The sequence below is a fragment of the Molothrus ater genome, chromosome 1, assembly GCF_012460135.2.
Source record: "Molothrus ater isolate BHLD 08-10-18 breed brown headed cowbird chromosome 1, BPBGC_Mater_1.1, whole genome shotgun sequence".
Taxonomy (NCBI): Eukaryota; Metazoa; Chordata; class Aves; order Passeriformes; family Icteridae; genus Molothrus; species Molothrus ater.
Genome location: NC_050478.2, coordinates 9864947 through 9883541, shown reverse-complemented (window position 1 = coordinate 9883541; position 18595 = coordinate 9864947). Strand labels below are relative to the sequence as shown.

At 37.7% G+C, this 18595-nt stretch overlaps 1 protein-coding gene across 1 annotated transcript in view; it reads left to right on the top strand.

Annotated features, from left to right (window-relative positions):
- The window catches only part of PTPRN2 (protein tyrosine phosphatase receptor type N2), a 635829-nt gene that overhangs the window by 204163 nt on the left and 413071 nt on the right, over nucleotides 1-18595 (top strand). Inside the window, exon 4 of the mRNA XM_036405382.2 lies at nucleotides 18106-18223. Coding sequence (XP_036261275.1) covers nucleotides 18106-18223 — 118 coding nt within the window. The remainder of the gene's footprint in view (nucleotides 1-18105; nucleotides 18224-18595) is intronic.

Here is an 18595-nt window from a genome sequence, read left to right as displayed (position 1 = left end):
TGTATCAGACAGTCTGATTTGTGTCATTGCACTTTCTCAAATCTTGCAGTTAGGTCAGGCTATCAAAATTTTCAACAACTGTGCAGTTGGTCTTTACAGTAATATGTCCTTCCTGAATCCCCACTGTGAGAAGAGTTGTCCTGGGTGGGCTGGATCTCGTCTTGTCTCGAGCAACCTCATCTGTCTTCCTGCTTTGCACTGCTGCAGACAGGCTGGAACAGCTCTGAGCACAACTGGACTCTGACCAAGGCCTTTGGGCAATCCTATAATGTTTCCAATAAATCAAAATAAACTGGCCAGCTGCTCTTTCATGTCCCCTCAGTGCGCTGTATGTCTTGCTTGAAATGGGAGAAAGTCTTTTATGGATTGAGTGTTTTGGCAGGGAAACAAAAAAAGCCTCCAGAGCCCTCAGGTAGCAAGCTTGGGTGATGGGAAAGCAGCTGGCAGGGATAAAGCTTGTGGATGGCTGGGGGAAGAAGGAATGATAAAAGAGCACAAGGTCTTGTTCCTGTGATTGCAGAGCTCATCCTCTTCAGTATGGGGGCAACAGGAGGACCAGAGATAACTTTTATTTTAAGGAATCCTTTTTTGCTGCCCACAAACAGTGCTGGTGAATGGGGAGAGCAGTTTACTGGCTAAGATGTACCACTGACTTGACTTTGGTATTTTTATTTATTTTCTATTCTTCCATGTAAGAGTGATAATTTACCACCTGAAACATCCTTCACAGCCCTCATGGGTGTACTTCAAGTGGGATGTTGGTGTAGATAAGTAAACAGCAGCATCTGTACCTTAAGTGCTCTGTGGGCACCACTGTTGTTTGCTTTGCATGGGGCTCCAGGCTCTTGGGGCTCCATAGGATGGAAACTGAATTACTCTTATATTCTCATGTGTGAATCAAGAGATAGTCCTATTCTTTGTCTCTCATCCAGCAACTGAAAAAAAAATGCATAAGCTTGAAGGTAAACATTCCCAAACTTTTTTTTCTTGGTGTGTGTGTTCTGAATTTCTACAAAAATTTCTGCAGGTCTAACAGCTATATAATGTATAAATCATTATAAACAAGGCATGAAAGGAACTTCACTGTTTATACTATAACTTGCCTGCCCTTTAGCAGTGATGAAAACTGAAAATACCAGTGCATCTTGAATTCAAAGGAGGGAAAAAAATAGATGAGAGATCATAAAGGGGTAACGCAGTTCAGCTAGACTCAGCGTTTGGAATATTAAGCAGATTTGACCCATGCTGAGAAGAGTCTGAAGAGCAAATTCTTCTCAGCACCATCTCTTATGTCAGGACCCTGATTAACAAAGACATTTAAATAATGTCACTGCACTTCATACAATTTGAGCCTATTTTCTCTTTTGTATAGCTTGTGAATGTAATCTTTTTTTTACTTGCCATATTTGACCTCTGTGTCCTAATAGTGGCAGGCAAGGATACTTTGAATTATTATGCTGAATATAAATGTAAGCTTCAAAACTAACAAAGCTTTTGTTCCTTCCCTGATGAAAGCACAATTTTGCAGTTGCTTTAAATATTATAGCTCTAAGTCTGCTGTTGCTACTTCTACTGAGGATTTCTCAGTGAATTCATTAGAGGTGTCTGTTTTCATAGCCTGGCTTGTACAAATAAGAAGGGATTTGCAAGTTCAGGGTGTATCTTGCTGTGCTTAAGCTGCAGCAGTGTTACATGTGCTGAATCTGGTTTTATGTTTCTAGTGAGGAATAATGCAAGATGAACTCAGAATTCCATCATTAGGGGGTTTAGGTCTCTAAGGCTAAAACAAAGGCCAAGTTTTGATATTTGTTAATTCACCTGTGTGAATCAGTATTTTCTAGGGGACACACTAAATTTTGAAGGAACAATGCTAGAAAAATAAAGGTAAGGAAAAGCCACATGTGTTTTCCAGGCATGTGAAAATAATTTCAAGGGTCAGTGGCTTTGCAGTTGGAATTAACAACATGGTAGCAGAAGTAGGAAGAGGAAAAGGCTACTGCATTTCCATTTTTTTGTGTGTGTAATGCAGAGAACAATGATGTTCAAAGAATGCTGCTAATGAAATAATGTCTCTAGAAGTAGGGCTTTTTCTCTTCATTACACAGATTTCTTGGTTTCATTTCTCCAACTCTCCTAATAAAATCGGTTTCTAGATGAAGAAAGGATAGAGAGAAAGGAATGGACAAAACCTGTCTATTTCAAATTGTATCTAGAGATTTAGGACACAACAAACTTCTGATGATAATTTCAGCTTTCAAGTGATTTTCTAGATTTCTCTTTTGGAATAATGGAAATGAAACTGCTGTTCATTTGGTTAAAACATCTGAAAATGGAAGAGATTTTAGGGAGAAAAATCTTTCCTTACTGATAGTCTAACTCAGAGTTTGCCCAAAGCCTCTGTGCTGTGTTTCGAGGTATCCTGAGCTGTAGAGAATGACTGCCAACTGCCCAGATGGAAACTCTAAATCAGGGAGCAGGCAAATGTGGGATTGCCTCTGTAAAAAAACATCATTTTTCAGTTGTTTTGCAGATTAGGAACCTGTCGCACTTCGTTGCTGTCATACAACCCCAAACATTTTTTAGAGACATCCAGGAAGCACTGTGGAGAATATGAGATGAGTAAACACATTCTTATGTAATAAGAAATTGTATCAGATTTAGATTTCATTGCAATCCATACCATGAACAGGTTGTGTTTCTTCCCTCCCATTTTATTCTAACCCTTTAATTAATTACACTTAGGAAACATTAACTATTTCCCCAAATAATTCCAAATCAAGGCTATCAGTTACAGTTGTATGGAGTCAATGCCACAGACTGAGATGGAACTTACAGAGAATAATTTCCTTCTTCCAACAGGTTCTCATTTCCCTGTCACATAGCCGAAGAGAGCTGATGAAAGGGCAGCTTTCCAGCATCTTGACACCTGGCTTTCAGTAATTTTCAAAGAGGGAGCTGGAATATTTCTTTTTATCAGTTGAGATATCTTCAGGGTTGGTGGATGAAATGAAAGAGTCTTTGCATTACACCTTTGAAAACTTTGTACAGTGTGTGATGCTTTTGCCAATATTTAGTTGCTGCCATGTAATCTATCTCTCCTGTAAAGATCCCAAATATCCTGCTGGTGTTGCATTAAGACAACTATTTAGCAAAGCATTCAGGAATTAGAGAAAAAGAAGTGGTGTGTGCTTAAGCAATTTTTATAAGCTTTACAAATCACTGTGTGCAGACATCAAACACAAGTCGAAATTGTAAAAGCAATGGGTTTGTATTTTATTTAGAGTAAAACAATGCATTAATGTAATAATCACATTTTCTAGAGTCTCATGTAGCCCAAGAAATCTTTTCATACCTACTACAACATACCATCCCCAGGGATGTTACTAAATAGGGTAAAATTGCTGTAGGTTATTTATCCTTTTTTTTTTTTTTGGTGGGAGGTGGGGTCTTGAGGGGGAATGTGCTTTGTTTAACTTGGAAATGAAAAGTAGCAAAGTGTCTTGTAATCTTTTTTGTCCTTCATTTTCCTGGGTGCGTGCTTGAGAAGTCATTTTTGCTCATCATCACCATCTAGGCTGTGGGTTTTTTATTTCCTATTGAACTACTCCCATTTCAAAGCCAGTTTTCCATTCTGAAGCAATTAGAAGTCTGACAGCCACCAAAAGATGGAGACTATTTTTTTAAAACTCTGATGGCTTCTACCAAAAAACATAACGTCTTGATTTGAGCCAATCTTTTTTTCCATTTCACTTTGTATTTTATCAATTAATATTGCCCCAAGATCTCATGTGTCATTGCAGTGTCACTTCTATGACAAGCTCTGCCAATTATTTTCTGTTTAATTAACACATTCAGCACCATTTGGGAGTGAAACAAATGTAGGTTTTGCTAAAAAGAAAAGAGATGCTGGTTCTGGCTAGTGAAGGAGGTGCCCTGAAGATAGCTGTGGGTCAAGTCAAGAGAATCACATATCCAGTTCCTCCCCAGAAGAAAATATTCTTATGAAAGGAGGGAGACTCTGTGTGGCTGGAGGGTATAAGGTGCAGTGGGGATTATAACTCGGAAGGAGAGCAACTTTTCTCTGCTGGATCTCCATGGATTCTCTTTATCTGGTCTCTTTCCTTGCCCTGTGCTGACAGCATTTCTCCTCAGGGAAATTCCCCTAACTCTGAGAAATCCACCGCGGGCAAAAAAGATGATATAGTTGCAGCTCTTGCACAGAAACATGTCATTAGCCTAGGCCAGCTGACATGCTCTTGAAGAGTTCTATTTGCTGTATAATTCAGAGCCCTGACTAGATTACTCCATACCCTTTTAAACCATTGCTGATACAAAAGCAGATGGAAAACGAGGACGCTGCAGTGCTTTCCTTGGAAAAGCATTTGGGTTGTGCCACGTCAGGCATGGCAGCGAATCTGGACTGTGCTGCTAACAGAGCAGCTCCACTCTTTGGAGATGGGCATCCCACTGACACTGAGCAGACTGTTCCACAATTCTCTGGCAGCATGCAAGGAGTTAGAGGACATAGAACATTTTCTTACTGTACTGCTCAGTTTTTGCATTTTGTTACTCTTGAAAGTTGGAGATACAGTTTTAAAAAATCAGAATCATCATTCATAAAAAGAAGGATACATACTTAGGAAACACAGATATCTAGCACATAGCATTTGCCTGATGCTATGCCAGGATAATTTCTACATTTTTTTGAGAATTAGATATTAGAAGTCTATATTTGGATTTTTAGTTTATATATACTTATTGCAAGAAGCGTCCAATAGGGTACTAAAGCCACATCCAAATGAGCTGGTTGCTTTTGGGTAGTGTATGGATGACCACTGCAGAATATTCCAATGCACAATGGAAAGAAGGCAATGGGCTTTAAGTAGTGCATTTCACAGAGCTTACAATGAAAATCTTAAAAAGCCATAGAAAAACTTTCCTGTTTGTCTTGAACTTTTGCATTTAGAGTAACTTCCCACTCCTTTCCTCTTGTGCATTGCATGTGCATTTATGTTGCGTGCATTTCTGAACGGGTTTTTAGAGTTTGGACTCTGATCCAAACACATGAATTCTTCAAGGGCAAAGGCAGCATCACTTGTCATTGATTCTGCCAAGCATTTAAGAAGAAGTGACATTTACCAGCTTGTTTTGAAGATTTATAAATGCAATATAGATTTGGCAGGAATATCTGCTTCAATAAATGTTGTGCTGTAGCATGTAAGCATGGGCTTTACCACCAGCGGACTCACAAGCACTGCGTCATCCAAGTAAAAATAAATATTCAATAAACAATTTATTAGGGATGTGAGCTCACTTCTGCTTCATTCCACTTGGAAAGGCTTGAAATCTGTTGCTTACATAGTGTTATTAAGGAAACAATGAAATGAAGACAAATTAATTGTGGGATTGTAAAAACTATGTCAGGGAAATTTTCCCTGGCCAACAAAAATGATGCAAAGTATAGTAGGAGAAGGAATATATCCAGATTATATAATTGAGGATGATTTGTTTAATAGCTAGGGATAACTGAATCCTAAACACCTGACTAGAAGCTGACTTCTGTTTTATGAAAAATGCCTTGCATTCTTCAATGCCATTTGAAGAGCTTGCTCTAAAAGTAAACAGGATTTACAGCCATTATGATCATGATTTGGCCTACCAGATCTTTTGATATGGCATTAATGTGAATGACAATGAAAATAATAAAAAAGTACTTTCTGCTTCCTATTCCTGTTATCAATGTAAGGCCATAATGTGGGGAGAGTGGCAAAGAGTCTAGTTTAACTTTTTCAGTACAATATTTGCACAAGTTCCCATACAAGAGTATTTCCTTGCACCCATTCATCCAGCCACTTCTGGCAAAGGCCCACACCATCCAAGGCTGCACCAAAACTGGGGCAGGACTGTTCTGGGCAACACTTCCAGCTAAACTTCTGTACTGATGGAGATGAAGTGTTTTTGGAGTGTGTTTATCCCCACAGCATAACCTGCTCAGTCTCTGGGAGAGCCTTGGGAAATAAATGGCCCTGCTTCTGTGCCAGGTGCTGCTGGGAGAATCCCAGGGGACTTCTGAGTGTGCAGGAGAGGAGCTCTGGGAACAGGGACACTTGGGAGGTGCATTATGCCTTGCAGTGGTGGCACCTGCACAGTTGTTATCTGGTATGGTTGCACAATCTTATTTAGTCTTGTTGCAATAGGGATCACAGAGGGGGGAACCCCCCCCCCCAAAAAAAAAAAAAAAAACAAATCAGAACATTTCATCCACAAAGTATATTAGCATCACAGTCAGCTAAACAGATTTTTTTTTACTAAATACAGAATAGATATGAAAAAGACTTAAACTGTCTTTTTTCTGACATATCAATAAGACTATCTTTGCTATAATCTTGGAAATCTTGACCAATTCTAATGTACTTTGAAGCAAACAGGTTGATCAAAAATTATCTTTGTGAGTAACATTGGATATATTTGGCTTCTAAAAAAATCACAGATTTAAGGGCATAGCTTGGTACTGCATAGAGCAAAACGAACCAAACCTGACTCACTGCTAAATATAATGTAAAGTACAAAAGCTCAGTCTTATCTGGCTGTCAAGACAGACATGCTCAGTTCATATGTTTGAACCTTTGGCATTTGACTGAGAAGTAATTGAGAGAAGGAAATATTTTCTTTAATGTCATATAATGCACGTAAATTAATATTTACAAATACAGTTTATCTTTATATATAGACATAGAAATAAATGGTGAGCAGCAATAGCAAATTAGCAATAAATCATCGAATTTGCAATGCCCCGTGCTTCTCTTTTATTTGTCATAGTAAATAAAACAAGTTAATCCTAGTTTTCTCCTTTCAACAAATAGTCCTGAAGTGTAAAAATAAACTGATCGTTTCTCCAGATAAAGTATTTTTTTTTTCTTTTTGAAACTGCTAACACTGTGTGAAATTCACTCATTGCTCTTTCCTTTCTAAGATTTGTGCCTTTTGGGGCCATGATAGCAAACATTTTGTGGGTAGATTGCTTTACTGAACTACAGATTTGGACAACTGAACCACAAGCATTTTGGAGTTAGAAGAGGGCAGTTCTTTGTTATTTTATTCTGATATTTGGAACAACCATAGAGGAGTGTATGGAACTCTTGGAAACTTCAGCTCTTTGTTACATTTACAGTGAGGGTTGCTTATAATTTCTCTACTAAGAAACCTGGTCAGTGACACAAAGATCTTAATTTAAATAACAAAATACTTGTAAAACTGTGTGATATTCTGGCTTTTTAACTTTATGACTTTTGTTGTGAATTAGCTCAAACTGCTCTCGGAGCAATCAGATTGATTTCAGCAGGTCTCATCTATCAAGACTGTTATAATATGGGGGGAGCACTGCTGTTAATTAAAGCTACATTACATTTTCCAGTATTATTTATATGTCTATTGGAGTAGTTTATAGATTAATAGAATAATCAGTGTTCCTTTATTATTGCATTTTGGGCCTCCCTTAAAAAGAATTAATATGCAGGTTTTGTTTTCTTAACATGGGAGAAAAATGCATGTGACATTTAACCAGGATACCCCGAGGACGTGGAAAATAAAGCACATGACTGTTCCACCACATCAAAAGTATGGTAATAGGTAGCAGTCGATTATCTAGAAATATATCATTATTTCCTAAAGCTGGGAGCCACTGATCAGAAGACTTATCCTCTGTAACAATACTAACAGTGAGACATAAGGGCTACATCACCAGTGTTTTTGTAATGCTCTAACATCATTGCTCTTCACTTCAGTGTTGCTTTAAAGCAGTTTTGCTGCTTTTTACAGCATTCAGAGCTGCTGATGAACAAATTTCTAGAATAAGTGGTGTTTTTGAAAATATATTAAATTCCTTGATATTAGTTACTAGTACTTAAATAGTAAAAATACACCGAAGTTCAGAAAAAATCCACTTCGTGCCACACTGCAGTAGCCCTTGCTGAATTCTGGTTTTGCCACTGTTCCTTGTTTATGCCTGCCCAGTTCTACAATATTCAAATGTCTCATGAAATGCAGTACCACTTTAACCCCTGAAATTGTGTTTTGTTATATCTGTGATGCAGACAGAGAAATGAGCCACGTAGCTGGTGTTGCATTACAAGGGAAGGGCAGATCCAAGAGAGGGCATGAGTGCTTCTGGTTCCCCCTTCTGGGGCTCCCCACTCTGGAGCTCAGCCTGCAGGTCCAGCCTACACCCCAAGCCATGATTTATGCCCAGAGAAAGTTCTCTGAGCTCATAGTGAGCACAGAGAATAGCAGGTCTGTGTAATTAGTGTTAGACCTTAGTGGCATGAAATTAGCAGACCTTTAATTTTAGAATATTTGGATTTTAGCTGAGCATAGAAGTCACAAAGAAAAGATTTTTCCCAGGACTGATAGGAATTTTATGTCCCTCTGTATGTTTTATTTCAGTGTTGTGTCTCTTTTGGAGGCATTTTGTTAATGTCAGAGTTTCCAGTAAATTACGTTTAAACCTAGCTGCTCTTTAGAGTTATGAGCAAAAAACTTGACAAATCTTCTTGAATGGAGTGATGTGTTATGAATAGATGCCAACAAATACTGTCCACATGAAGACTTAGATTTTAGGGGTTTTAAGTTCATATCTGATGAGCTTGTGCCAGTTCTTCTAGTGCAAATATTTTAATTCATTGATAGCCTTTTTAAAAAAACTTTTTAGTAGCATTGTGGTATACTGTGGTAAAACTGAGTCACAGCTTTATCATAGCATATTTTAAGTTTTCAGAGAGATCAAACCCAGAAAGCAGAAAAGAAACAATAGTGTGTGCAGCTGACAAAGCATCAGTGGGATACCATGAATCAGCACTATATGAATTGTCTAAAAATATAATTAAAGCTTACTGAGGTATTAGCTGCATGAAAGAAGGGAGGGAAAATGAACACCATGTTGGAAATCCTGTCAGTCAGAGATTCCCTCATGAAATCTTTTTCATTGTTGGCTAAAATAATCAAATGATAGAATTTTTACCCATAGACACCAGCTTAATATATGGGCAGACACTTTACCTTGGCTTACAAGTGGTACAGTATATTTTATTGGAATTGAGTTGTAAATCAGAGCTCTGAGATGCAAAGACTAAAAGGGCTTTAATTAAAAACTTCTCTGTCATTCAATGTACAGTAATTGCACCCTACATTGCAGCTGGTTAGAGGATCAATACCCAAAAATTGTATGTGCACAAGAAAATAAAAAAGAAAATAATTCAAATACTCCTCTGGCTGAAAATGCCTTTCAGGGTTTCACAAATTCAGTGTGTGTATTTTCTCTACACAGGGTGGTTTCAAAATGAAACCTGGGGAGCTCTAATCCGATTTTGGGGAATAGCATGACCTGCAGATTGTTCATCTTTGCTGCAGGCAAACTGACTTGGCTAGCTCAGTTCCCTGGAAAACTCTGAACTTTCAGCCACCGAGATCCTTACAAAGGTCCTAAGGGAACCCCCTCTCTTCTGCAACTGCTGGTCTTTTATTAATAATAATAATAACAACAGTAACAATTATTGTTATTGTTATTGCTGCAGAAAGAGACTCTGCAAATGTATGCAATATATGGCCTCTCCCAGGAGGAATTTACAGTCTCAGAGAAATGGCTTAAAAGTGGGAAATGGAAGATATGGTTCTGCACAAACTGTGTAGAGTTTCTTCCACCCCTTTAGTATAAACAAATTACCTTTTACCTGCTTTAATTTGTATTTGTCATAATGCAGCACAGAGTGTGGTGAGTAGCAGACCTAAGACCCTTCCTAGGGCAAGGTTTTCAGGAATATTGAGTTTCCTGATGGGAGTGTCCTGGAGAAGCCTTTGCTCTGGCTCATTGTAACCCTCCCTCTGTGCTGCTGGTGCATTGTCTGTACTTTGGTCAGAGGGAATTTTGTTCAGAACCAGAGGTGGAGGTGCCCTGGCAGCTGCAGCCCTCGCTGTCCAGCCTGGGGTGGCACCCCTGGTATTGGCTCTGCACGTGCAGCTGAGAGCTCTGCTCTGACAGCCGAAAATTTATTTTTCACAAACATCAAAGAGAGTCCAACAGTCACATAAAATGGGGCTGAGAGCCACTGTGTGGAGCTGAAAGAACAGTTCTGCTCATAAGCATTTAAAAATACATGAAGAACTGTAGGTCTGAGATGAATTTGCCACAGTAAGTGTAACCTGTATATCCACTTAATTTTCTGTACTGATTTAAGTGCCAGCACATTTTCAACCAATTTTACCTTGTTACAGGTGATGTTTTAATTCCCAGACTGAAGACACTTCAAAAGTCCTTTCCCAGGAACTATATTTTTTGTGACAATAAGGCTGTCATCCTACTGATAGCATGAAATGAATTGCATAAAATAAAATGAGAAGGAAAACCTGCTGATTTAAAATGAATTGATAGCTACTATTTGGACAAAATCTCCATTCTTAGCATTGTACAGTGTAGCATTACAACCAATTTATGTATACTTAAAGAGATCCTGAGTTTGAGAAAAACTTTGAGTTTCAAGGAAAATGTAGAGTGCTGTAAGACATCTTGGAAGGAAAGAATAAGATGGAAAGAGAAAGGAACAGAAAAATGAAAGTAATTTTGACAGAAAAAAAAAGATCATCACTTCTTACTCTAAAAGGAGATTGAAGAAGATTAATGTATTAAAGAGTTTTGCAGTGTCAAACTAACATCAGACCTTTTTGTGTTAAATTTGGAATAGTTACACACATCTTGGTGTGAGTGCCAGCTACTGCATTTGGGTTCAAAGCTTGGTGAAACAAGCAAAGTAGTCTCATCTTCATTTTAGTGTCACTATTTTGAGTGCCTGTGAATATTTCCTCATGTTCATGAAAACTCCTTGGGCTGACAGCACAGAGGAAATGTCTGTGTGTAGTCCAGGGACAGAAGGAAATGGGAGACAAGGAGGTTCACCTTTTCTCACCATGTATTAGAGTTGATTGTTTTTTTAATATGTATGTCACAGCCTAGACAGGGCAGGAAGATATTGAAGTCAAAGATGGGATTGGCCATGAGTTAAATTGAAGTTGAACATTAATATAGAGTTATAACAATGCAAGATAACCTCCCTTCCTAGAAAGCATTCCTGTGAATGGAATGAAAAGTTTTGGGTTGAGGGTCAATAGTTTGTGGGAAGGTTTCTGTGACGTGGTGAATAGCATGGGATTCATCTCAAGGATTTGGGAATCAGGTATCCATTCTGTTGTAGTCTTTGGAAAGTAACCCGCTCTGTGTGGAAGTCTGGAGATATATTTTGCATTATCATATTAGTCTTTTATTTCTATCAGCTCCAGTGGCAGAGAAGTCTTATGTAACACTTAGAAACTTTCTCTTGTAGAAACCCAATTATTTGTAGCTCTCTGCAAGAGCTGAAATAAAGGTAAGGAAACATTACATACTGAGTCCTGTGAGAGTGTTTTATAATCTCCTTGGCAAATGAAGCACTCATTTGGCTTTTTCAAATAATAGAAAAATTTCAAAAACTGAAGGGAAAAGCCTTCCCTCTACCTTCTGGGAGACTTGCTTAGAGTAAATTAAAATCAGGACTGTAAGCAGATCATGGTTGTAATTTAATTCTATGGAGATTATCACTTTTATGTATAATAAAACAATATATGAAAAATTGAGGCTGTAATCCTTAGGCAGCCCTTTCATCTGTTCATTCAAACAGAAGCTCTTTGCCTGTGAGTGAGTTGCTGCTGAGTGCAGCAAATGAAATTCTTCCATATAAGAAAGGTCTCATTAGACACTCCAAAAGAAGGCAGAAAAGTCACCAATGCAAGCCTGGTACCTGGCAGTGGAAAAGGGAATGAAACAAAAAAAGCTTTGGAGGACTTTCAGGAGAGGATGACCACAGCTCCAGCTGAGATGGACTGGACAAGAGTTCTGATAACTGCTTATAACCCCCATTCATTTCTTCAAATAAATTCTGAACCAGATTTTCTTGTCATCTAGAAGGCAAACACAAAGTTAGACCAGAGCAAAACCATTCAATTAAAATAAGTTTTTCTGGAAGTATAATACAAAGTGCTTTGGCAGACTTTCTTCCAGTTTTGTAAAAAATGTCTTAGTCCAAATTTTCACTAAAAATGAATATTCCAATACAAAGAAATGAGGAAATTAAAAGGTTGTGGTGTAAGAGCTACGTTTAACTTCTCTATTTCTATTTTTGCCATTAATTTGTCATTTCAAGTTGTATTACAAATTTGCTTTTGGGTGAAGTTTTATTTTAAGAGCAAACACCAGGATTTTATCTTTTGGCTGGGATCTTAGATAGGAAATACAGCAATAGCAATTGAAAGACATAATTTTGTTGTACACAGCAACCTCAGCATTAAATCTGCAATTTTGGCTTAGGCAGAGCTCAGATAGGTGAACGTTATTGGGTATGTCCTTGAGCTCTGAGAAGGGAGGTGTGGAATGAGAACGGAGCGGCTCCTCTGGAGGATGTGGAAAGGCAGCCTGCAGGAAGGCTGTTGTCTATACCTTACCCTGACCTGTCTGTTGTGAAAATAGGGAAGAAAGCAAATCATTCCCAATTCCACAGGCGTTCTGACAGCTAAAGTAGGCATTAACAATTTGCAACACATGGCATGGGGGATGAAAGTCTCTGAGCTCTACAGCTGAGAGTTTCCTGGCTGAAATGAAGTAGCAGTTGAAGGTAGCTTAGAGAAAAAAAAAAAATTTAATCTACCATATAGGGACAAAATGCCTAACATTACCAAAAACTGGAGAAAAAATAATGTCATGACTCAGAAATAGTGCATATCCTGTCTTTAATATTGAATAATTCTGAGGGTTTTGGGCCTTTATAAAGGGGAATTTCCTGACAAAAAAAGGATCAAGTTTTTGAATATAGGTTTCCGTAAATTTCAAATAATCTCCTGTCATTTTCAATGAATTTGGTATGTAAAAATAATTTTGTTGATAATATATTGATGAAGAACTAATAATTTTAGATTTTGATTGGTTCCAGAGCTGGAGGAGTCAGATAAAGGTTCTGCTGGACTTTCCTGCTGAGCCCTATTCAGCATCAGCCATGCTGGTCAGGAAAAGGGTCAGGAGCAGCAGCAGGAAGATTTGCACAGCCAAATCTCAGGGTGGTGAGAAGTGTTGTTTCATTAAAGGACTTATATTGAGCTCTTCTGATTTACACCAGAACTCCTCCAAACTGTTAAAAAAAACTTTTATTTTTCTTACTTAGGCCTTCAGAGGGAGGGAAATTAATTTGTATAAGTCTGAACTAGAATAAGTTTAAACAGAGAAGTAGCAGATAAATGTTTTCAGAAGCTGCTGTTATAATTTACGTGCATTGAAGATGTGGTCAGGTGTATTTGGGGAGACATCAAGTTTCTCTAAGATGGAAAACAGAGTCAAAACCACACAAAAAATGCAATTGCTTAGAAAAATGGATCAGCTGGGAGAAGGAAATAGATACTTGAATTTTGAGTATTTTTCAATAATTCTCTATAACTGCTATAGCAGCAAAGGCAATTAAGCAGGTTAAGTGACATTTTATGTTGAATTTGAAAATAATTTTTATTTCAATTTTGTAGACAGAAGCTAACCTCTTCACCACTGTGAATCTCTGAAACTGTTTTCTTCACTATTAAAACTGCTTGCTTTTGATTTGATTTCAGCTAATAATTCTTAGAAGAGTACATGCTGTTGACACAGCCATTATGTATAATAATGGGAATATAATGGGGACCTAAACAATTTGATTATTTTTGTAGTTGTGGGTAATACTACTACTACTAATAATAATAACAATAACAGTAATAGACTGTGATGTGGAAATAGAAGACCTGGGGAGATACCTGATGGTATGAAAGACTGAGTTATATCCAGATGACCTCCATTAGATTTGACCTTCCAGTTGGGTTTGATAAAGGTATTAATGTCTTCACTCTCTTTATACTGGCATTCCCTTTTCATATACATTTGGTTTATGGAGTTCCAATTAAATTTTCTAAAAAATTAAACATTGGGCTGACACCACTGAAAATGGTGTAGGGAATGTAGGGAAAACTTGTACCGATGGTGCTGTTTTTCATGGTGTGAAAAATGCATATTTTATGATTGGCTTTTCCCAAATATTAAAATGAATATTATATGTGTTGTGTTAGAAAGCTATGCTGTATTAATTCTCTTAAGTAGTGTGTTAAATATAGTTTTAGGTTATAACAAAATGTTATAATAGAAACTATGCTATGTAAGATACTTTCTTTCTAAAGAAAGGACTCACACTGAGATATCAGTCACAGGACACCTAAATCTTTCAGAGAAAGAGAATTTATTGCCCCATTATCAGGAGAAATGAACTTCCCACCTCGCTCAGGATTGGAGATGCTGTCAGGATTAAGAGGAAGAGTTGAGGATGACCAGACAGAATCCTGTGTTTGAATGGAATTTATGTGTCATGTATGAGGTGTATGAATATTCAACAGGTTATTGTTTTTAAGGGTTAATCTTCTGTTAACATGTGTCCTTTTTTCGGGCTTATGCTGCCCAGAAAAAGGTACCCGGACATCCATAACTCTTTGTTTCTATTGTCTCATATTGTCCTAATTCAAATTGTCTCATATTGTCCTAATCCAAATTGTCCAAATTATTATTACTCTTATTGTATTACTATTTTTATAACCATTTTATTACTATTAAACTTTTAAAATCTTAAAAACAAGTGATTGGCATTTTTCACAGTGGGGTCTCACTACTATCAATGACCTTCAACTGAGAGCAGTTTTGTGTCTGCTGCCGTTGTCGCGGTGTTTGCGTCATTCCGGTGTCCGCCAGACTCCTTCTCTTCCCTTGGCATTGTCCCTCTGTGGGAATTTGGGCTGGGAGAGCAGGGCCTGGGCCTTGCAGCCGCGGGGGGGATGGATAATCAGGGGCTGGGCATCCCCCGCGCCGCTCCCCGGCAGTGACATGGAAATAACGCGCGCACAAGGGCTCCGTGTGATCCTGCTCAGCTCCGCTGTGATCCTGCTCAGCCGCTGGACACAAATCGCAATAATTGGGTGGCCAGGCCGGGGCTGTGACGGCACAGGGACAAAGGACAAAGGGAACAGGAAATTGCCATACGGCGTCATATGCTCCTTCTCAACCCTAAATTCTGATTGCGGCTGTCAGCCTGGCATTATGGCTCTTGCGTGCGGTGTTTTATTTGGCTCAGTGTGTGGGAGATGTTTTTTTGAAACTGAAACAATGCTGGAAAATGATTGGCATGAGGTTAACTTTAGGCAGGCTGCAGTTCCTGAGATCGTTGCATAAGAGACAGAAATATTGAATTACTGGCAAGGGGATTTTTGAATTAGTTGAAATTTGTGTTTTTCATCCTTGTCTTGTCCTAACACTGAAGTGAGTTAAAAGTGCTGGAGATACAGCTGAGGAGAGCATATTCCCTTAACTCTAGTTCTTTCTAGCTCTGTAACAAGTGGTCTGTTTTTCTTTCATCTATTTACTCTTTTTTAGTGCCATAGTTACATTTTTTACAGCATTAAGGATGACAGTCCAGTAGTAATAAAATTAGAGTAATAATAATTTGGACAATTTGAATTAGGACAATATGAGACAATAGAAACAGAGAGTTATGGACATCCAGTTATGGATTGGTTTGAAATGCATTAGGAAAAGATGTTAAAATAGTGCAGCACTAGGAAAAAAAAAAATGCATTGAAGATAACAACAGACATACCATTCTCTTGACTAGTGAGAACAGGCTTCATATGCTCTTATACTGAAAACATTGGGGTTTGTAGGCACAAAACTCTGTATTTCCCAGGATTCAGAGATTAATTTCTTATTTGTATGGAGGTACCATGGATGACCTCTTCTTTCTTTGATTTGAAAAAAGCTCTTCAGAATAATTAAATGTATTTTTCTTCAAAGTTTATGTAATTTATTGTGTATTTTTTAGACTTTAATAGGGTTGGTATTGGCTTAGAGAGTAAAACTGTAGTAATTTTTGACTCATGGTTCATGAATTAGTAGTTTTAAGGCTATGCTAATGATTTTACAATATATGTATTCTAGCTGAACTTTCTCTGTTGCACATTCTCCTAAAATTCAAAGTTATCTTCATTTTTTCTCCTTCATGAGAAACAGAAACGTGTAGTGCTAGACAACAGAGAAGTAAAGTTGAACATATATATATACATATATAAATAGGTATGGAATATATCTCAACTTTGTTTTAAAAATAATTTTAATTACACTACATCAAAGTAATCATAGGTGCATAGTGAATCATTTATGTGTGTCCGCATAAAAACATGTTCTGAGCAGCCTTAGATTTAGATTTTTGAAACTATTTGAATCCATCTTCTTACATGGCATCTTTGAAAAGGTGATATTTGCATTTGAAAAGGATGAATCAGAAATAAAACCAGATTAGAGAGAGACAGATATTCTTTCCCCTCCCAAGTGTCTGGAGTAATTTACTGTTGCCAGCAACATCTAATATGGCTTCAGGTGAAGTGTTTCCTCAATAAACTTGAGTAACATTTTTATTTAAGGAAAGGAGAAAGGAGGATCACAAGTGGAACTTTAGAAAGCTTTTTTTGTTTGTTAAAGCCTTCATGCATGCTTACATTGGTTCCACCTAAATCTTGCCCAAATGGGACCTTTCTTTTTTCCCCCCAAATCTTGTCTAAATCCAAGACAACAGCATAGTTTTAATGCTTCCTAGCCCTGTATAAGCATATACTGAACTTATTTAAGTATCTCCTCTCTAGGATGAAAATTTGCTAAATATTAAAGTAATTTTTACTTCTGCACTCTCATAATTGCCTCCTTTGGCATAACAGAGAAATATGCTATTAAGGCTTCCTTTTTAATTCTAGAATTTAGTAAATAGATAAATAATTCTGCTTCAATGCAGTGGAAAAATCTGAAGAGCCCAATGGTAAAGCACCTGTCCCAGGTAGTGAGATGGCCAAGTTCTGAGTTCGGCTGAGGCTGAGGATGCTTTATCTTCATCCCGAGGGTCTGCCTCCACCAAAAAACCTCATGTTGAGTCCAGATGGTGGTGAAGTTTATAATTTGTACACAGAACAGGGACTGAACCAGAAATCCTCCTTCCAAATTCTAGCAACTTCCCTTCCTGCTTCTACCAGCCAGACCTGACTGCCGGCATCTGGTGCTAGAGAGTATTTCTCTTTAGGTGGTTTCTTACAGGAAGAGATTTTCAGGATAAGCACATCTGGAACTTCTATCAATATTCATTGAGAGACTTTGGGGTATTGGGCTGCATTTTGGTATTGGGCTGCAGAGGGCAAAACAGCAGAAATTCTCTTCAGTTGTGTGATATTTAGTTATTAGATATTTACAGAGAATTGTATCGGCAAATTTGATGCTCTAAAGTGTTACTGTAACATAAAAAATCAGGTAACAAAGTAAAAAATTTTTCAGGTGTTACAAATCAGGTAACAATTATGTTTGGGATTATATCATTATTTCAGGTGTAATTATTGAGAGATTGGAAGTGCATGTACTTAACGAGTCATCACTGTCATTTGCCTACATAGTTGTGCTCACCCCTTGCTGAAAAGTTCTTTGTTGCAACATTTAAATATAACTTAAATTGACCTCTATGTGTGTTATACTAAAACTTGCAGTACTTGCTCCTCAGTGTTTGAAACCTTAATGTTTCATGGGGAAAACAGAGGGGGCAGTGTGCTGTGAATGGGAAAGACATGAAGCAACCTTTCAACAGACACTAGCTAGTGGGATGATTTACATAGCTGTCCAAAATAACCCCTTTTATCTATTAAAACTGGTTTACTACTAGCTAAGATTCTGCTAAGAACGAAGGCTTTCAAAATGTCCTTGCATGATTTACTGTCTTCCTTCCATTGCAAGGAAGTTTCATTAGCAAAATTTCATTGACAGAATTTCACACAGAAGAGAAGAATCTGTAGTTCACTCGTGGGTTCCAACCGAGTGAGGCTTCTTTTTTATTTTTTTTTTTAATGTTGTTTATATAGGACACATTTTTGCCAAACTTCCAAGTTGTTAAATAGTAATTATTTTTCACTCCATTTTTGTTTGTTTGTTTCATTATTTATCAGGTTTTACCTGGCGAGATGATTACACCCAGCATGTTATTGGTCAGGAACTCTCAACCATTCACAAAATCCACAGCAGACGCCCTGATGTATTTGCATCTGAAGGATCTGACACAGGAAGGTAAGTCTTCTGTAGTGGTTTTGCTTGGCTTTTGGAAAGGTTTGCCAATTATAAGAGGTTGGCCCAGAAGCAGAATTTAAAAAAATTTCAAAAGCCACTATCTATGGTAAAGGTGTCCACCAGTGTTCAGGGGACTGAACGAATTAACACCCTGGTCCTTGTTCTTCTGTTAATCATCAAGTTAAGGAAATACACTTTCTATTATTATTTAAGGTGTCAGAATTCAAAACATCAGGCCTTTCATTCAATTTATGCACTGTCTATTGTCAGTTCAGCCATCCCTACCTATGACTGGCTTAAAAAGGCAAACTTACAGTAGCTCAACTACAGGAGATATTTTATTCTGGACTGAGCATTGAATGACCTTCTGAG